The sequence below is a fragment of the Bos indicus genome, chromosome 1, assembly GCF_029378745.1.
Source record: "Bos indicus isolate NIAB-ARS_2022 breed Sahiwal x Tharparkar chromosome 1, NIAB-ARS_B.indTharparkar_mat_pri_1.0, whole genome shotgun sequence".
Lineage (NCBI taxonomy): Eukaryota > Metazoa > Chordata > Mammalia > Artiodactyla > Bovidae > Bos > Bos indicus.
Window position 1 is genome coordinate 64817447 of NC_091760.1, and position 21520 is coordinate 64838966.

At 44.7% G+C, this 21520-nt stretch overlaps 1 protein-coding gene across 1 annotated transcript in view; it reads left to right on the forward strand.

Moving 5' to 3' along the window:
* ARHGAP31 (Rho GTPase activating protein 31) overlaps positions 1 to 14610 on the forward strand; it is a 119130-nt gene extending 104520 nt beyond the window's left edge. Inside the window, exons 10-12 of the mRNA XM_019985377.2 lie at positions 1358 to 1933; positions 8262 to 8542; positions 10938 to 14610. Coding sequence (XP_019840936.2) covers positions 1358 to 1933; positions 8262 to 8542; positions 10938 to 13367 — 3287 coding nt within the window. The 3' untranslated portion in view covers positions 13368 to 14610. The remainder of the gene's footprint in view (positions 1 to 1357; positions 1934 to 8261; positions 8543 to 10937) is intronic.
* The last annotated feature ends 6910 nt before the right edge of the window (positions 14611 to 21520 follow it).

Here is a 21520-nt window from a genome sequence, read left to right on the forward strand (position 1 = left end):
TTTGCCTTCACTTCTAAGTTAGTCAGGAGCTCACTCCTCGCAGCTGTGCTTTCTAACATTTAGTTAATTTACATTTCTAGTTTCTGAGCCTCTGAATCAGCAGGAAGAAGCCTGGGAAAAGGCGGAAAGGTCTAGCTGAGGACGGCATCTCTTTCCTTGCTGGGAAATCTAACCCCTGTCTGGGTCCATCTGCCAGAGAAAACTTAATAAGTTTTAAAGTTTTAAAATGAAACAAGACTCTGTTATTTTGGCCTTTTTGTCTTCACCTTCATTTTGAGCAAACACCATTTTGTCATCTCCCATCATCTTTTTATTTTTTCATGATCTACATTTAATGCTTGGTGGATGACTGTTCCATTTAGCCATTTCAGCAGTATCTTTCTTTTGGAAACTGCTCTACCTGCAAAGTTTAACTCAGATACATGTGTTGTTGTTCAGTTGCTCAGTCATGTCAGACTCTTTTTGACCCCATGGACTGCAGCATGCCAGGCTTCCCTGTCTTTCACTATCCTTCCCTGTCCCAGAGTTTGCTCAAATTCATGTCCATTGAGTCGGTGATGCCCTCCAACTCTCTCATCCTCTGTCGTCCCCTTCTCCTCCTGCCCTCCACTTTTCCTAGCATCAGGGTCCTTTTCCAGTGAGTCGACTCTTCACATCAGGTGGCCAAAGTATTGGAGCTTCAGCTTCAGCATCAGTCCTTCTGGTGAATATTCAGGGTTGATTTCCTTTAGAATTGACTGGTTTGGTCTCCTTGCAGTCCAAGGGACTCTTAAGAGAGTCTTCTCCAGCACACAATTCAAAAGCATCTATTCTTCAACTTTCAGTCTTCTTTATGGTCCAACTCTTACATCCATATGTGACCTCTGGAAAAACCATAGGTTTGACTATGATACATGTGACACAGCAGAAGGTTCTATCAAGATATCATAAGAAAATTCTGTGCACATGTTTCCTCTTGTCAACCAAATGTTAGGTACCTGTCTTTATTAGGATAGCTATACCCTTATTGATGAGCTTCCCTGCTGGCTCAGTGGTAAAGAATCTACCTGCCAATGCAGGAGACACAACTTCCATCTCTGGGTCAGGAAGATCCCCAGCGGAAGGAAATGGCAACCCACTGCAGTATTCTCGCCTGGGAAATCCCTTTGACAGAGGAGCCTGGTGGGCTACAGTCCATGGGTCACTAAAGAGTCGGACACGACTGAGTGACTAAACAACAACATACCCTTATTAGCATGCTGTGCCTTTCCAGTATTGCCAGTATTCATTCAAGTATTGTGTGCTGGCCCTTCCTGGAAGTCTCTGCAGTGAGGCCTGTACTCAGACTGCTGACCAGGTTTGTTTGCTTTTTCACCAGGGAAAGAAACCAAAGGAAATTTCAATCGAACCGTCACCACTGGTGGATTTTTCATCCCAGCAGCGAAAATGCACTCGACTAGCACTGGCAGCTCCTGTGACCTCAGCAAGCAGGAGGGCGAATGGGGCCAGGAGGGGATGCCGGCAGGGGCGGAAGGCGGCTTTGATGTGGGCGGAGACCGAAGCCAGCCGCAAGGGGCTCAGGCCCGGGGCCCGCCTGAGCAGCTGAAGGTGTTCCGACCCATTGAAGATCCTGAGAGCGAGCAAACAGCCCCGAAGATGCTGGGCATGTTCTACACCTCAAACGACAGCCCCAGCAGATCTGTCTTTACCAGCAGCCTCTTCCAAATGGAGCCTTCTCCCCGTCACCAGCGCAAGGCCCTGAACATTTCCAAGCCCTTTGCCGTATCTGTGCCACTCCGTGTATCAGCTGTCATCAGCACCAACAGCACCCCATGCCGAACCCCCCCAAAGGAGCTACAGTCTCTTTCCAGCCTGGAAGAGTTTTCTTTCCAGGGCTCAGACAGTGGAGATTGGCCCGAAGAGGAGAAGCCACTGAGTGCTGAGACTTCTACAGGTAAAAGAGGAGGAGAGGGTCTCTTTCCATTGCAAGAGAGGAAAAACCAAACTTAAACATTGTCTTGTTGCAAGACAATGTAGAGAAGTGGTTAGGACCATGGGCTCTGGAGCCAGCCTGCCTGGTTACAAGTCCAGGCTCAGCCATTTTGCTGTGCAGTCTTCAACAAGTTTACATAACCACTCCATGCCTCAGCTTCTTGATCTGTAAAATGGGAATATTAAATTGTGAGTATTAGTTAATCCATGTAAAGCTTTCAGAACAGGGTCTAGTACATAGCAAGTACTGTGTAAATGTTACTTGTTATTATTTTATTCATTCATATAGTGAGAAGGAAGGGGAGGGAAACTCACGGAATGGAATGCAGAGCTGGAATTGGGGATTCAGCTCTTCCAGACACAATCTCTCCATCCACCCATCCCAAATTTCTACCTCACGTCTGCCGGGAACATGGCTAGCAGCCTGAGCAATGAGAAGGAGCATCTACCTCTCAGTTTCCTTGTATCAAACACAGCGAGGACTCTGATTGGGTCTGCTTGGGTCACATGCCCAGCCTTGGGCCAATCACTGTGGCTGGACAAATAGGATTCTAAGATTGGCCAAGCTTGAGTCTCTGGGCCCTCTCTGGGGTGAGAACCAACAACCAACTGTGAGCAACACAAAAGGGAAATAGTGAGAACCTCAGAGGAAAGGATGACTGAGAGACAAACCAACAGATTCACATTGTGGTTTAAGAATATTTCTATCTCAATTAGCAGCAGCAACTTTTTCTGATTACTTATCATGATGTCAGGCACTGTCCTAAGGGTTCTACATGAGTTATCTCATTTCTCCTCACAACAACTCCTTGAGGTTATTATATAGTTGCTAGTATCCCTGTTTGCTAAGAGAGGAATTTGTTAACTTGCCTGAGGGCTCCTAGCAAGGGCATATAAAAGTCAGGATTTTAATCCAGACTTTTAGAAAATCCAAGCATTCTGCCATGCTCCCTCTCATGTTTGCTATGGGCTGTAGGGTTACAAAGATTCTTAAAATGCAATCCCTTCCCCCAGCAAGCTCACAGGCTAGGAAGGGAAGCTGAAGCCCTGAGCCCTCCTGCAGCACAGGGTGAACTGGTAGAAGTAGCCTAACACCCTCCTTGGGCTTTTTTTTTTTTTTTTCTTTTTTGAGAATTTATTTTTTACATTGAAGTATAGTTGATTTATAGTGTTGTGTTAATTTTTGCTGTACAGCAAAGTGATTCAGTTATACATACAAATACATTTTTAATATTCTTTCCCATTAAAGTTTGTCATAGGATGTTGAATATAGTTATCTGTGCTACACAGTGGGACCTTGTTGTTTGTCCATTCCATATGTAACAGTTTACATCTGCTAACCGCATCCTCCCGAAAGCCCTCCCACTTGGCAGGCACAAGTCTGTTCTCTCTGCCCACGAGTCTGTTTCTGTTTTGCAGACAGGCTCATTTGTGTCATATTTTAAAGGTTTTTTTTTGACCTGGACCATTTTTAAAGTCTTTATTGAATTGTCACAATATTGTTTCTGTTTTACGTTTTGTTTTTTTGGCCACAAGGCATGTGGGATCTTAGTTCCCCAACCAGGGATTGAACCCACACCCCCTACCATGCAAGGTGAAGTATTAACCACTGGACTGCCAGGGAAGTTCCCATTTGTGTCATATTTTAGATTCCATATTCAAGTAATATCCACGTACAAGTGATATCAGATGGTGTTTGTCTCTCTTTCTGACTTACTTCACTTAGGATGATAATCTCTAGTTGCATCTGTGTTGCTGCAAATGGCATTATTTCATTCTTTTTGTGGCTGAGTAGTATTCCATTGTACATATGTATCACATCTCCTTTATCCATTCATCTGTTTATGGGCATTTAGGTTTTTCCACATCTTGGCTATTATGAACAGTGCTGCTATGAATGTAGGGGTGCATGTATCTTTTTTGATTGTAGTTTTGTCTGGATCTATGCTCCATTGGGCTTTTTGAATGAAGGAGCACATAAGTTCCCAAAATGTTATGAAAGAGGGGTTCAGAAAAGAGATCAATAGCATGGAGCAGTCCTCTCAGGAGGATTCCAGGAGTCCTTCTCAGAAGTGGTGACATTTGGGCCTTTATTAACGTGTAGGACTTTTTAATGCAGAAGATATGGAAAAGGGTGTTCTGCGCCGAGAGGCACTGGACCATTATGAGAAGTGTATAGATTTTGGACTCCAGCTGGAAGGGTCCAGATTTGAGCTTCACCACTTTGGGGCAGCATGAGAGCTGGTTGGTATCTCTGAGCCTGTTTCTCTTCTGCAGAGCAGAGATGGCTCCTGTCTCAAGGGCTGGGATGAGTTCTGCACGGGAGATTGTTCATGAAATGCCTGCTTAGAGTGTGGCCCTCAGAGGACGCTCAGTAAACATTCTCCTCCCCCTTCCCTTCAGGATGGGGCACAAGAGGGGTAAAAACTCAGAGGTGTTAAGTGACACCCTGTCTGGAGAATGCTGTATGGGCTGGTGTGGGGTGAAACAGGGTGAGGGCTAGAAGAGGAAGTGAAACCTTTGAGGAAAAAAGTGTTTCTAAAGGCTTTTATGTGACTGGTTGTCCTTCTTAAAAGAGAGGGTCCCCAGGACCCAAGAGGTCTTTGGCAGACAATCTGTTATCTTTTTTACCCTCTCTCCTTCCATCTCTCTAAATCAGAATACCCAGTCTGTATCAAATTGGTCTTGGAAAGACACTGATGGAGGTGCCAGCCTGCTTCCCTGACTGTGACTAGTGACAGCCAGGGCAGAATGAGGGACTTCATAGGAGGCAGCCATGTGACTCTAGGACCAGTGGCCAGAGGGAGATGCCAAAAGTTTCAGGAACATTGCGGGGCAGGTGGGGGCTTACCTTTGTCTCTGGTGGGGTTAGGTTAACATCGGTTCTAATTACCTTCATAATTATTCCAAATGAAGAACTCCACGTTCCTTAATACATTATTTTTTATTTCTTCTGTGCAATAGCAATAGTTAAAAGAAAAAGAATTAAGACAATTTTCCAGGTAACCCAATTCAAAGTTTTAGTCACTCTGCTCAAACCCATTCTTCTACTTTTGGCCAAACTTCTACTTCCATCCCATCTACCAAAACTCTCATGGCCATGCTGACCTTCAAGGGAGGCTGAGAAGCGTGGCTGACTGGATCATCAGGTACCTAGCTAAACTTGAGTGGCTGAGATGGTTCTATTTCAAAATTAGGAAGAGAAAGGATACTAGGGGACATTAGAAGTCTCTATCTCCATGGTCACCCACTTCATATATAAAGCATCCCATGTGGCAATCTGACAATGCCCTTCCTCCTCTTTTGAGCTACAGAGACTCCTTTACAGCTTACAAGTATCCAGCCACAGCAAGTACTGGACTGCTAGTCCCTTACACGATAGTTTCTTGACATAGGTACTGCCTCTGTGCTGAGAAGCTTAAGCCAGGGATGGGCATCACATACGAGTGGAAAGAAAATGGTAACCCAATGGCTTAGCCACACACAGGTAATAACAGTGAATGCTGTAGGAAGTGGAGAGGGAGAGTGCAATCTGGGGAGGCTCCATAAGATATGTTATTAGGTTACTATTTTGAAATGGGGAAGGTTTGAGTCTCAGGAAGGACCAGAGCAGGGAAGTATAAGGCCGGTCAGGGGTACTGGGTCTGCTCACTGTCTACCCCAGGGAGTGGGAGGAGAGTGGACATGTGGCCGGGCCAGAGTGAGGAGGGCTTTGAGCAGGACAGAGAGTGATCTGAACAAGCTCACATGTAATGCAGGCCTTTCTTCCACTCCTCGCTTTAAGAGTCTACGGTCAACAAATGGAAGATCCCGAGCTTTGCAAAAAGAGACAGTGGCCAACATCCAACTAAGAGATCTTAGTAGAAGGGGAAGAAAACATTTTTTTTTTAAATCACTGATGCATTACCCTTTTACCCAGAAGTTTCACTTCCAAAAATTTGTCCTAAATAAGTAGCTGCACAAGCACAAAATGTGTATGCATACCATGGCATTATTTATAATAGCAAAAGACGGGACACAACTCAAACGTCATCTTTAGGAGATGGATTGAATAACTAGGATGCATTCCCATAGTTGAATTCCATGGGATTCATAGCCTTGTGAGCCCTGCACCACTTCCTCAGGCTCTTATGCATCCGCGAGGGATAGTTTCTTTGCACAATTCTGTCTCAAGTGTCTGCCTTGTGTTTCTGGTTTTCTGCCTCAGGGCTTTTTCTGAAGGGAGACTCTTACCCAGCCCTTGCTCAGGAAAGCCCAGAAGTGTGGAGTTTAACTAAGGCAGCTGTCAACCAGTAGGCGATGGGAGTCAGTGGGCTAATGAGCCTCCTGCCCACCCTTGGTGGAATAACTCTGGGGCACATTTCCTCATGGCTCTTCAGAGGGTCACCGAGGACTGCATTCTGGTTGCTCTGGTTGTGGTAACCACTTTATTGACATTTCCTCCATCTCACCTCCTCACTCCTGTTTCCAGGGACCACCTTTCAAATAAGCTGCCTGCTGCCAGGCCCTTGACTAAGGCTCTATTTTGAGGGGAACTCAAACTCAGCCACATCCTAAAGAAAATGAAAATGAAAGTTGCTCAGTCATGCCCATCTCTTCGCGACCCCGTGGACTGTACAGTCTGTTGAATTCTCTAAGCCTGAATACTGGAATGGGTAGTCTTTTACTTCTCCAGGGGATCTTCCCAACCCAGGGATCGAACCCAGGTCTCCTGCATTGCCGGCAGATTCTTTACTAGCTGAGCCACAAGGCAAGCCCACATCCTAAAGAACAGTCAATTTCGTTACATACTAACATGGCATAGACTTCAAGATAGGTTCTTAAGTAAAAAAACGCAAAGCAAGAACAGTATAGATCACATGTGTAATATAGATCATATTACACATTTGTGTAATAAAGGTGGGGAATGAAAAATAGATGGTACAAGTATCTGCTTATCCATGCAGAAATGAACTATGGCAGAATAAACCAGAAACTAATAAAAATGGTTCTCCATAGGAGACAGTGAGGGTGTGGAACAGACTGGAAGCAACACAGGGATGAAAGCTAAACTTTTCTGAGGTCATTGTTTCATATAATTTTAACTTTTCAACTTTGTAGTTGTTTTACATATTCAAAAACTAAATTAAATTTCAAAAAACAAGCCTGCCAAGTGATGGGCAGGAGAAAACAGCACTGTTGTCAGGTCTGAAGTGTTATTCGTTCCGACCTCAGGATGCTGTTACTGGGTCTGACTGAGCTTCAAGGCCATCATGTGGTCAGAAGCCTTGAGTTAAGTCACCAGCATAACTAGTGGCAATGAAAAGAATTTGTTCTTAATCAATAAACTTTCCTGAGCTTGTACTCTATGTCAGACTCTATAGTAGGCGCTTTGTCTCCCTAATCTTCTTTATCTTTACAACAGCCCTGTAATATGTTATTATATAGTATTATGCCATGTCCCAAGATTACAAGATTCACTGAGAAACTAACATTTGAACTCAGGCTTCTTTAATTCCAATGTAAATAATGTCACTGAGGATCTTCTATATAACCAGCACTGTGCAAGGTATGGAGACTTTATCCTACACTGTGGAAACAGCCTTATATGGTGAAATAGGACCTTCTTCATGAAAGGCATTAGGCGCCAAACATGAGATTTGCTGCCTCTACTCTCTCTGTCTGCTGTTTAAGATCAGAGTTGAATCACTTTAGATGTAAATATATATCCAAGTGAATGTGCAGGTAGTCCCTGAGAAGAGTCACATAGGAAGCTGCAGTCATAATCATAATACATCTTTGTAGCTTGGTGTAGATAACAGATTTCTGTGACCTTAGACAGCAAGCAAAAGACTGGATTAGTACCAGGTTTCTCAACCTCAACACTACTGACATTTTGGACTGGGTAACTGTGGGGGTTTGTCTTATGCTTTGTAGGATATTTAGAAGTGTTCCTGGCTTCTGCCCACTAGATATCAGTAGCCACTTCCCCCACCTGGTTGCAACAACCAGCAGTGTCTCCAGACATTGCCAAATGTCCCCTGGAGAGGGGAGGACTCAATGGTTCCCAGTTGAAAACAACTGGACCAGATGATCTTCGAGGTCCCTCCCACTTCCAGCATTCTGAGACTCTGGGATCTGAGGACAGATCATTGATAGGAGGAAAGGGTAAAGAATGTGAGGGAGTAGTGAGCTGGGAGAATCCCCTCCATCCTTGTGAAGCAGAGCTAGTCCAGGACTATGACTGTGCTGGGAATGGCCCCTCTTGACATGGAGTCTCCTTCAGCTGATAACTCTTATCCTCATTGCAGCATCTGTACCTAAGAAGGCAGCTCTCGAGAATACCAAGCCAGGACCAGACACGGTGAGAACACTGGAATGCAGCAAAGGCCTTCCCCTGGAGCCAGGCACCCAAGTGGAGGAGAAGAAAACCTCAGAAAGCCCCCTGGGTTCTCAGCATTCAAGTGAATTAGAGAAGAAGCTGGATGAAGAGAAGGTGGTGGAGGAGAGTGGAGAGACCAGCCAGGTGGCGGCCAGCGCTCTGCAGGAGAACCCCGGGGCCAGAGCTGAAGCAGTGTTTCTCCATGAGATGGTAAGGTAGACTCACTGCCTGGTCCAGTCAGTAGGGTCTTCATTTTTCAAGGGCTCTTGGTACAGTTTAAAGTTTTTTGTTGCTGTTTGTTTACTTGTTTGAAGAACCAGTTTATGCCAAAGAGACTTTAGGGCACAGCATTCTAATCAGGTCTGGGATTTTTTTTTTCTGCAGTGAACTTTTCAGGGGTCCTGTGGTGATAATAAGTAACCATTCAGCTCAAGTTCCCTAGGACAAACTCAGCTCTAAATATTTCTGACCTGAAGTAACCATAAATCAGTAATTTGCTGGGAATGTGATGACATTCAATCCAGAAAGCAGGACAAAACCTGCTTGTCATGTCCTGGGCCCAAACATGATGACCACTCATGGGGGCCAGCTCTCTTCTTCCAGACATTCTGGGTAGACGTTATCTGTGCTTGTTTGTGAAAATCTTCTGTAAGATTTTCAGGATCTATTCCTTCCTCCTATGGCTCTGGAGAACTTTAAACATGATGCCAGAGCATACTGAACCTTTCCCACCTTTCAGAGGTGGGATTTTCCAAGGTTCTGGGGGAAGGGATATCATTGCTTAAGCTGAAGTTTGAGGAGGTTTTCTAGGGACACCGAGAGAGGAGTCTTGGATTTGGGAAATACCTCTGGTGACCTGAGTGTGACTTGGAGGAGTATGCCAGAGGAGAAAAGGACTTTGCCTTTTAAGTAGCTTTCAGGAACTTGGTCTCTGGGACAGGTATAAAAGGCTTATGGGCTAAAGTTAGGGCAGTGCAGGGCCACCACAGTGGCCTCCAGAGGGCTGATTAAGGGTTCCTGTAAAGTATGTTTGTATTTATAGAAAGAGAAAGATGCAAACATTATTTTGGGGATTGAACTCTGGGAGGGATAAAGTATGAATTGCATTGCTTTGAGAAGCAGATGAAGTTTATGGTAGGAGAACCAGGCTGGATTCATGAGAACAAGTAAAAGCAGCAATTCATTCATTCATTTAAAAACATGTATTAAATACCTATATTGTGTGAGACACACTGCTGAGCACTGGGATCACTACAGTGTACAAGATGATCACCATCTCTGTCTTCTTGGAGATGACAGCTTAATAGATAGAAAGATCACAAACCAAGTCTTTTCTAGGATGCTATGGAAGTATGGTTTCTGTGGGAGCATGTCATAGGAGGGCTCAACCTAGTCAGAGGGAGGAGGGGGTTCATGGGGGTCAGAGAAGGCATCTCTGAAAAATAGATATTTCTATTCAGAACTTAAGCTAGGAGAAAGGGGTAGGGAGCAGAATAGGGAGGGAGAGACTCCCAGGCAGAAAGAGTAAGATGTGCCATGAATCTGAAATGGGAAAGAGTACAGAACATTCAAGGAACAAGAACAAGGCTGGAGAATGGGAACATGGACTAGAGAAAGTGAGGCTCAGAGCAAAGCGTGGGTCACGTCATGCAGGGTTGCTTGGAAGGGATTTGGAGCTTAACCTAAGGGCAATGGAAACTCTTCTGATTTGCTCAGAATTTTATAGTTTAAAAAAGAACAACTATTTTATTATTATTTATTTTTTGTTGCGGCACCTGGGCTTTCCCTAATCGTTGTGAGTGGGGGCTACTCTTCACTATAGCTTCTCACTGTGGTGGCATCTTTTTGTGGCGCACAGGCTCTAGGCTTAGGGGCCTTGGTAGTTGCAGCACTTGGGCTCAGTAGCTGTGGCACACAGGTGTAAGTTGCCCATGGCATGTGGAGTCTTCCCATACCAGGAACTGAACCCATGTCCCCTGCATTGGCAGGTGGATTCTTAACCACTGTACTATCAGGGAAGTCCCATTTTGCTATTTTTCATTCTTTTTTCTTTTAATATGTATCATATCTTTTTTCATTGTGAAATATGTATTTCATTAGTAAGAAGGGATAGCTGTATTTATTTGGAAAGCAGGTGTCAGGGCAGGAGTTAACATTTCATTCCACTGGTAGAACCTCATTTTTATGAGCCATTGGATCAATCTGAAGTTATATGAGATCAGGGATTGGGTTGGTTTTATAAGGCAACAATGAACAGGGGTTAAGTGCTTATGTTCAGGTGTAGACTAACCTAGATTTCAATCCTGATCTGCTGCTCTGTGACTTTGGAAAAATGTTTAATTTGTTTGAACATAGGTTGCCTCATCTCCAAAATGGGAGTAATTACAGTAGCATTTATCTTTTAGGGTTCTTGGGACAAGTGAGAAAACACGTTTAATGTGTGTTGTGGTACACCGTGAGCATTAATAAACATCTTCAGTCACCATTAGTGCCCTATCCTTTGTGTGCTGGGGTAGTGCAGCTGGTAGTGCAGACCCTTCTCTCCCTGGGAAACTGTGCCCAGTGTCTTTGGTTCGAAAGTAATCAGTTTCTTGATGTTTTTCAGGATGAAGATGATCTGGTCAACGCCCTGATCTGGTCTGAGATTCAACAGGAGCTGAAAATTATTGAATCTGAGGAGGAACTCTCCTCCTTGGCACCACCTGCTCTAAAGATCAGCCCAACTCAGCCTATTCTTGAATCTAGTCCAGGGCCTTTTGCTTCCCCGGAGCCCCCTGGGAGCTCCACCCCAGCTCCAGTCTCCGCCCCTCTGGAGGAGTGGACTAAGAATCCAACCAATCAGAGCACACTGGGCACTTCCACAGCAGCCAATAGAGAAAAGCTGGAGACAGCCGGCATCCTCCCTAGATCTGAGCCAGACCCCGAAAAGGGCCAGCGCCCAGACCCTGCCAGCCTGACTCCTCTGGAAATAGTTCCATTGGAGAAGTCTTCTCCACAAACAAGGATGGAAGTGGGAGCCCCAGGGAATCTGTCTCCTCTGCTCCCACCTGCTGCTCCCCCTCCAACACCTTTAGAGGAGGAACCTCGAGTCCAACTATTGAAGAGTGGCCCTGAGAGAGAAGACTCATCTGGGAATTTGAGAACCAATCCATATGCAGACCAAATGAAGTCCAAAGGCAGCCCTGAGATCCCTAGCCTTTGTCAGGGAGACAAGGCCTCTTCAGAAGAAAGTGAAAAGCAAAATTCAAAGAATCCTGCTCCTGAGAGCAAAGGCTCTAGTTTTCCTAGCCCAACCAGGGAGGCCGAGATTTCCCCACAAGGAGAGGAGGACGTAGCCCACTCAGTACAGGAACCCTCAGACTGTGATGACGACGACACTGTGACAGACATTGCCCAGCATGGCCTGGAGATGGTGGAGCCCTGGGAGGAGCCCCAGTGGGTGACAAGTCCCCTGCACTCACCCACCCTTAAAGATGTACAAGAGACCCAGATGCAGGGCCCCCAGGGCCACCGACTAGAAAAGAGGCTTTCTCACAGGCCCAGCCTTCGCCAGAGCCATTCTCTAGATGGCAAAACCATGGTTAAGAGCCAGTGGACTCTCAAGGGTTCCTCCTCCAGCAGCTGTGCTGATCTTGAAGCAGAAAGGAATTCCAACCCCCTGCAGCCCTTGGCACCCAGGAGTGAGATTACTGGATGGGATGAGAAAGCCAAGAGGTCCTTTCAAGAGCTCTCTGGCCTGAAAAGGACAGAGGTTCCTCCTAAGCAGAAGGCACCAGGTGGTTCACAGCCCGCATCAGCAGAATCCAGCCCTGTCGGTCTAGCAGAAGGAAAGGAACTGGGACCACACGTGGGGCCACACAACCCTCGGGTTGAGCCTGGTGGTGATCCTGAGCCAGACAGCAGCAAGGAGAACTCACCTGGTGTGCAGGACCACACCTCACCTGGAGAGCATCCCCCTAAGTTCCAGCGCAAGAGTAGTGAGGGTGGGGCCCCGAAGGGGAAAAACAGGCCTTCGTCTCTCAACTTGGACTCCACCATTCCCATCATTGACCTCTTCCGGTTTGAGAATGCAGCCTCATTTGGGTCACCTGAAGTGCACCTCTCTGAGCCAGGAGACCCAAAGGTCACATGGCTGACCTCATCTCATGGTAAAGTAGACCCCTGGAGGGTTTACTCCCAGGACTCTCAGGACCTGGACGTGGTTGCCCATGCCCTGACGGGCCGCCGTAACTCAGCTCCTGTGAGTGTGTCAGCTGTGAGAACCTCTTTCATGGTTAAAATGTGCCAGGCCAGGGCAGTCCCAGTCATCCCACCCAAGATTCAGTACACTCAGATCCCACAGCCCCTGCCCTCTCAGAGCTCAGAGGAGAGTGGGGCTCAGCCCCTGGAGAGGAACCAAGAGGAAGCTGGCTCCACTGGTGGGACCTCTCAGAAACTTACCAAAGATGATTCTCTCTCCTCCTTGGAAAGCCCAAGGGAAGAAAAGCCAAAGCAAGATACAGGAGCCATTGAATCCTTGCCAGTGGATACCACTGCATCTCACGTGTGTGAGGGACCCACCCTTCCTCCAGAACCAGGTTTGGCCAACCTGCTGACCACTCAGGATGCAGTAGTACAATGTAGAAAGCGCACATCAGAGACAGAGCCATCTGGGGACAACCTTCTTTCTTCAAAAATAGAGCGCTCATCAGGGGGTTCTAAGCCTTTCCATAGGTCTAGACCAGGAAGACCTCAGAGCCTAATCTTATTCAGTCCTCCTTTCCCCATTATGGACCACCCACCCCCCTCATCTACAGGGACAGATTCCAAGGTCCTGCTGTCCCCTATCAGAAGTCCCACCCAGACAATTTCCCCTGGCCTGCTTTGTGGGGAGTTGGCAGAAAACACATGGGTCACACCAGAAGGGGTTACACTTAGGAATAAAATGACCATCCCTAAGAATGGCCAGAGACTAGAGACCTCAACAAGCTGTTTTTACCAGCCCCAGCGGAGATCAGTGATTCTGGATGGAAGAAGTGGAAGGCAAATAGAATGACATCAGTTCGCCTGCTGGTACCTGAGAAAATGTCATGATTCATCTGGAAGTTATTACAAAGGCTCCTTGCCTATATTCCAGGCAGAGGTTATCCAAGTTTGGGCTTATTTTGGCCTCTTCTTCTCTTTCTTTAGCCTTTTGACCATTTATTAATTAGGCCATTTGCCAGAAGAGAGGTCAGGGGAAGGACAGGAGATGACATTTAAATAAGCCTACTTGAGCAGGCAGGGAAAGTTCAGGTAAGGGAAAAGGATGAAATGCTGGCTTCCAGTGATATGTGGGGCTTAAACCGTTGCATCACTCCCCCGTTGCCATTATCTAGTGCTGTTAAGAGGTGGATGTGAGAATATCTTTTGAAAGAGAAACCCTTTGCCTATGTTGACAAATGTTGCTATTGAGGTTTAAAGGCCTCCTATTTACTTCATGCTTTTTAATGCTCTTTAAAGCATGTGTTCTTTTAGACCAGTTTTCTGATAAGCTTTGTAAAAGTGTACTATCCAGAGTAGAAGCAGGTTTGGAAATACAAACTAACATACACTTCGATATCCAAGTGGGTGAATTTACCCATGCTTTCCCTGAATCCCTGCAGACCTGTCCCAGATGGCTCCATACACCAGCATAGAAAATCAGAATGTATTCTCCAGAGCAGACTCTGAGACTGGTGCAATTCAAGAAGACTTTCTGGCTCTGGCTTTTATTAATTTGGGACTCCACTGTCCTGCCTCTGATTTATGAGTTCAGTAGTTGGGGAGGATGGGAGCTGAGCTGAGGGCTACCTCAGTGAAATGTGCTGAATCTTCATTTAGGTGTGATAGTGAAGTGATCTGCTCTCCTTCCAGTGTCTGAGTTCATGAACAGGATGCCATCATAGAGAAAAGCCTCACACATAGGCAGAACTACACTCTAAACGTGCAGTGCTTAAATCAGTGGGACATTTGTAAAAAAAACACCTCTAGCTCAGCTTCACTTTCTTTCCTCAGCTGGGATCTGAGTATAGGAGAAGATAAGGGGGGAATCCTAGGAGGAGAGAGAAGGACCCATGCAGGGCGGCCATCATTCCCGCTTGATCAGAGCTGCGCTTCTTGATGCCTTCCTTCCTCATTGTCCCTCCGTTGCTGAACAGCAGCTTTGAGGCACTCCTCCCCTTTCCATAGTCCTCCTCACCCACCACCCACCCCAGGTGCTCAGACTTGCTCTTCTTCTGTGTGTACGCAAGCAGAAGCAATAAACCAATCTGATCTTATTTTCGTTATTTAGAACGTCAAGTGGTTCTTTGCAACTGTAAAGAGAAAGGATGATTAACATAACCTGCTGACAGATTTTTGGTGCTTTTTCCAAAAAGGGCGTCTTCACAGGAGCCCTGCTCAAGGCAAAACCCATCAAGGTATCAACACTTTCAGACCTTCGAGGACAACTATCTTGTTTGAAAAACAAAGGAAGTATAGGACCTATTTTTAGCCCTGTGCACCTCTTCTCAGGTTCAAGGCTGGCTGAACTCTGTCCAGAAGCTCAGTCACTGCACATATTTCTCTTAAGAGCTAGCAGTACCTCTGGGCTGACCTCACAACTGAGGCTGGTACTGGGCTGGCTTAGGAGCTGAACTGAAGTTACCTCCTCTAGTGAGAAATTGGAAGCTGATGTCCTGCAACAGTTACGTGTTGCTCTTTCTCTTCTTTCTGATAAGCCTTACTGAGTTTTGAAGCCTTGTCCTATGCCTTTTAAGTCAGTATCTATGGCAGAGATAACTGGCAGGCCAGCCCATGCGCTCTGCTCTCAGAGGACCCTGAGTGAGCAAGGGGAACAGTTAATAGGCCTTTGGCCTGTGTGTTTTGCATTCTCATTGGGTGAGTAAAATATCAGACCAACAGCCAGTGAGATGTAAACCCATAAGAAAAGTCCTTCAAGCATAGTATTTTCCCCCTAGGCAAGCAAGGTGAGGGAGTATAGTGGTGTCAGATGAGAAGGGCCACATTCATATTTGAAAAGGACATTTCTGCCTTATCAAATGTGGCCCGTAGGCGTTATGTCAACCTCAGTACACTGTGGTATCTACGTTTTGATAAAGATCATGTTCCAGTTAGCAGGTGAGAGAAGGAGGGAACTGCACTTTTCTTCACCATCAGAACTCTGAGCCGAGTAACTAGTTTATGATGATTTTAAATTTTTTGTTTGTAACACTTAGAGGATATATTTTAATCTGGGGATAGACTGAGAAGTCGCCATTAACAAGTGAGTTCAACTTGAGGCACCCATGTAGATTTATTAAATGACTGCCATGTTTCTTAGATTCTGACATCTTTTATTTGTAGCATCTTCAGGGGTTTTATGTGTGGATGTCATCATGAAATAACAACTGAAGATATTCCCTACTCTGAGCTTTCCTGCCCAATCAATCCAGAAGGCCTTGGAAGCTGACTCACCTTCTTGGTCAATGTCCTGCTGCTAAAGTGTGGACCTCTCCATCTTCATAAGCTTCCTGGGGAAAGCCTGGCACTGATGACATTCCATTGCATTACAGGGAAAACTCATTACATTCATATGCTTGAAATTGTTCCCCCCAAATCTGAGATTACCTATTTGGATATCCACTTGGGACTGAAAAATGAACCCCTCTGAGAATGGCTGGATGGAAATTAGACTGCCTGCTTCTATCCAGGGGAAGCAAGAGAAGAGGTGTTGCTGTTTATAGGAGGATCTACACGCTGCCCTAGATAGGGCTACAGAAACAGATTCTCAAAGGGCTGTTGGTCCTCAATATGGGGGTAGCTCAAATTCAACTATTGGGCCTCAACATGGGGGTGGCTGATTTAAAACTTGAATTTAAAGTGAAAAACATGCATATTCTAATGTTTCTTTCAGTGTTAATGGCTGCTTAAAAGGATGATAACCTATATTTTGGCAAAATGGCCCTTGCAAGCCAACCTTTTCCCCCCACTTTTTTGCCAAAATGTACCAGGTAGAAGGAATGTGGCTTTTACTCTCTGCTTCAAATGGAATATGAAGAGGCCTGACCCAAAACCCCATTAAGACACTGTTAGCCTAATCTAAGCCTTAAAATTCAAAATATTGGCCAAGGCAAAATTCCGTATTCTGGGGAGATTAAAAATGTAAACATCATCAACAGACAATATTTGGCAAGATCTTAGTAATATTTGGGCACTTAAGAACTCTGGAATTCTTGAAGAATCTAATGAAAAGGGGGAGAAGGATGGTAGCAAATGAAATGGCCTATAAGCAACTAGTAGCAAGATTTAGACCCGTTAAGTTACCAAATGAAAGCACAAGGGGGAAACAAGTAGCAACTTAGCATCTTCTAATATGATTGCTGATAGTGTGCAAGTTACCCACTGACTTTAATCAAATTAAACACAATTACAAATCCAGAAGGTACTAGGAAGACATTCAGGTTTTGAGAATTTTGCTTTGATCAATTGACACAATTAGAGTGGTGACTAAGAATAAACCTGAGGTTTTGCATGGTCTTAACTGTCGGACACGACTGAGCGACTGAACTGAACTGAATTAGTTTGGCTGTGAAATCCTCTTGGATGTTTGCAAATGAACCAGGTAACATCAGGGTTCCATACTCCACTTCCATTCATCACAAAATGGGTTAACTCCTGTTGGTGATGAAGTCATAGGTCCAAGATATATTGTTACTTTCATGTCTAATGTTTAACACATGGTAATAACATTTGCCTCAAGTTGGGTGGAGCAGTCATTTGTCTACACAGGCCTGTTCTGCCTGAAAAGCTGTTGGGAAACAGGATTCATTTGTCTGGGGTTGTAATGGGAGAGGTTCAGGGAAGGTCCATTTCCCCCCAGGGACTGATTAGAGTCATGTTCTAACATGTCCTATCTGATGACAATGTGAATCTTGGGGTTAAGTGTTGCCAGGAGTGTGATCTTAGATGTCTCCAGCAGGAAGATGAGTTCAAAATGTGGAATGACAAAGACTGTGTCCTCCTTTGTCAACACCTTCCTAATAAAGGTAGAGAGGGAGTGAGTACCTTTCCAAGCATGGAGAGAAATGGGAGATGGTGGAAGCGTGATGGCTTAAGATCAGGGTCAGTCCAGATGGTGTAAACTTGGGGCCACCACTGATTCGACTGACACACAGGAAATCTAGGAGCACTAGGTTTATGAGCAATACAGGGATCACTTCTAGGAGGATGGAGGGTGTGGTTAAATATAAGAAGCCCATGAAATACAGAGTCCTGTGTTTTACTGGATGAATCACAATGCTTTGCATTAATTTAATGCCATAGTACTTCCTGGCTTATAATTCTGTAAGGTAAAGCACTTTCTCAAAGGAGTCTATCGGAAAGCCACACGATTTCAGCTGTTTGTTGAGCTTGATAAATGTTTCCAAAGATATAATCAAAATGTTTTTCTATTGATTAAAGAAGCATAAATATTAAACCTATCCATAGAGACATTTAAGTGTAATTAAAAGATTGTTATGCTTTAAAGTGTACTCTAATAAATGATATATAATGCTCATGATGGCACTATGAACTAGAAGACATGGGTCATCTACATCAATAATAGGAAAAGTGGATTATATGCCTTCTGGCTCATTGTTCTAGTTTGTTTTGTTTGATTTTTTTATTACTTCAAGGTTTGGTCTCCTCAAGGCAAAAATCCTGATTTGCTTCAGTAAAATTTTCTTGCTTTTGTTATCTTGCATTTTAATAATTGTCAAATATTTACAACTTCACTCTCTTACTGTTGCAGTCATACATGTCACCCAAGATACCCGGTATAAATCAATGGATGTTATAATGAAAAATGAGAAGAAAAAAAAGTTATTCTCAGAACTCCACCGTTTAAGGAGTTATGTGGATCTACCTACAGAAACGTGAACTCACATTCAAGTTTTTCTATTGCTTGAGTTAGGGAGGACTGTTTGTTTCAGTGATTTTTGTTAATGGTGCTCTGAAGGAAAAAAAACAAAAGTTTGCTGTCCTGGCATATATTACCTCAGAAGGGGGTTGCAGGGAGTGGGGGAAAGGCACTCAATGAGTTTAAATGTCAGGCCTTAAAAAATATGATACTGCCTAGGCTCCCAACTTGGTGATATTTGCAGTGAAAAGTAGTTACCAAGAGGATTAAAATTCAAGCATTTTGGGAATATCCTATTTAGAACTTTATACCAGTCAGGCCTGCTCCTCTTCCTTCATTACTGTTATAAATGCCTTTTTTTCTTATGCACTCCCAGATCCCCACATTCCTTTGTTTCCCTCCTGAGCGAGCCCACCACCCTTCCCCATTTCCAGTCTGGCAACAACAGTTCCCCTCACTCCTGATCTTTCCTCCAGTTCCTCAGGGTCCCCCCCTCCTTGCAGTCTCTTCACTGAATGTTGCCTCCACTTCTTCGACTTCAATAAAACCTTGACATTCACCTGAGGACAATTCTTTCTCTGCCCATTTCTCCCACATTATACAGACTAGGAAAAGCCCAGAAAATTTATCCAGTTTCCCACTCCTGCTTCTGCACCATTTCTTCCCATCTCATACAAAAGTCTCACTACTAGAATTTATGGCATCCAGCTATTTTAATTTTTCCATTCTTTGTGGCCCTGATATAATCCATGTCCCAGATTTCCAGTCTTTGGTACCAGGCTCCATTTCCTTTCTACCTCATGTCCCATCATCATCCTGGATGACTTCAATGTTCCTGAGGAAAATTTGCCACAACTGCTTACAGCTTTTGCCTCAACTGTTGCTTCCACAGTTACACATCAGGCTGTTTCATAACACAGAAGTCTGTGATCTTAAACCCCCATATTCCTTTCTCAGAACTTCTGTCTTTGCTTCATTTCTTCTACTTGCTCAAGATCACAGATGTCTGCCCCAGCCTTCCTCTATCGGATGGCCATTACCCCCACCAGACTTCATCCTTCGCCTTTCCAGACCCCAAGTACATCATTACATCATCTGTTATTCTCATAACTTACTTGGCCACTCATCCTTCAGCTATGCCTGCATGGCAAACCTCCAAACCAGAGGCAGGACTCTTACCACCCAACTTCTCTACTCTTTTACTGTGTCTATTTAATAGAGTTCGACTAGAGAAAATCATAAAACCATGATGAAAGCCATTGTAAATTTATGGTTTATCACCTCAGCAGTGGCCTCATTCTCAAAACTCACACGGTATTCCAGATGGACCACTCCTTTCAAAACCTAATGGCTTCTTACTTCACAAGTTTATACAGACTTCCCTGATAGCTCAGTTGGTAAAAAGAATCCACCTGCAATGCAGGAGACCCCGGTTCGATTCCTGGGTTGGGAAGATCCACTGGAGAAAGGATAGGCCACCCACTCCAGTATTCTTGGGCTTCCCTTGTGGCTCAGCTGATAAAGAATCTGCCCACAATGTGGGAGACCTGGGTTCGATCCCTGGGTTGGGAAGATCCCCTGGAGAAGGGAAAGGCTACCCACTCTGGTATTCTGGCCTGGAGAATTCCATGGACCCTATAGTAGGGTCACAGAGTCAGACATGACTGAGTGACTTTCCTGTTTATGCTTATGTTTCCTCCACCTCACAGAATGCTTGTCTCTTTATTCCTGTGTGTACCTAAGCTTCTCAGAGGAAGCACTCCACCTTCATGCTCCATTAAATTTCTCCTGCTAAAGCTACCAGCGGTATCACACTAAAGCCAAGTCAAGTCTTGCCTTACCTCATATTCGATACTGTAATCATGACTCTGGAACCTCTTGATTCATCTCTCTTGGACTTCCATTCCCTTTGATTCACTTGAAAGCTTCCTCCTCCCTTGAATGTTGTTATTCATCAGAATTCCATCCTCTTTTCAGTCCACATACTTTCCCTCATTATTCATGTCCATAGCTTTTTCTATCACCCAGTAGTGGTGACACCTCACCCTCACTTTTCCTGTCTTCTCTTACATGGACTTTCAAAACGGTTGGCTAACTGATCTCCCTGCTTTAAGTCTCACATCCCCCCATTCTCCAAGCCTAGCCTGTGTACAGCTGCCAAAGTTATCTAAGACAGTGGTTCTCATCAAAATCCCCTGGAGGGTGTGTTCAAACAGACTGTTGTATTCATCCAGAGTTTCGGACTCAGTTCAGGGGTAGGGCTTGATAATTTCCATTTCTAACAAGTTCCCAGGTAGGTGATCCTTATGCTGCTGGTCCAGAAATTACACTTCCAGAACCCTTGACCTGAGAACTCTTTGGGTCATCCTAAGTCCTCAGCTTAAAATCTCTCATTAGATGTCCTTCTGTCCACTTAAGAATTATCATAAGTGCTTGTGAAAAGTGTTTATTACTGGGATTCACCCTCAAGATCCTTAGTAGATCTGATGCAGCCGAAGAATTACTCCTTTGACAATCTGTGACCTACAAGATAATAAAAATCTGAACCACTTAATGTGGAATTCAAGTTCCTCTGCAATCTATTCCTTGCCTAGCTCTTTAGCATTACTGAACTCTTCCTTAAAATCTGAGTTTTTGTATATACTGTTCACATTGCATGAGCCCTCCCTCCATCTCTGTAGTAAACTAGAGACTGTTGTATTCATCCAGAGTTTCGGACTCAGTTCAGGGGTAGGGCTTGATAATTTCCATTTCTAACAAGTTCCCAGGTAGGTGATCCTTATGCTGCTGGTCCAGAAATTACACTTCCAGAACCCTTGACCTGAGAACTCTTTGGGTCATCCTAAGTCCTCAGCTTAAAATCTCTCATTAGATGTCCTTCTGTCCACTTAAGAATTATCATAAGTGCTTGTGAAAAGTGTTTATTACTGGGATTCACCCTCAAGATCCTTAGTAGATCTGATGCAGCCGAAGAATTACTCCTTTGACAATCTGTGACCTACAAGATAATAAAAATCTGAACCACTTAATGTGGAATTCAAGTTCCTCTGCAATCTATTCCTTGCCTAGCTCTTTAGCATTACTGAACTCTTCCTTAAAATCTGAGTTTTTGTATATACTGTTCACATTGCATGAGCCCTCCCTCCATCTCTGTAGTAAACTAGAGCGCCTTCAAAAGGCATCACGTGACTGATGCAGTGTAGCATCCCGACACTACAGTTCCCCAGCAAAGTTGATCACTTCTGCACTCTCTTGCATGTACTTCCTTGACTAAACACTTTTGTGTTATAATTGACTGACTTCTCTGC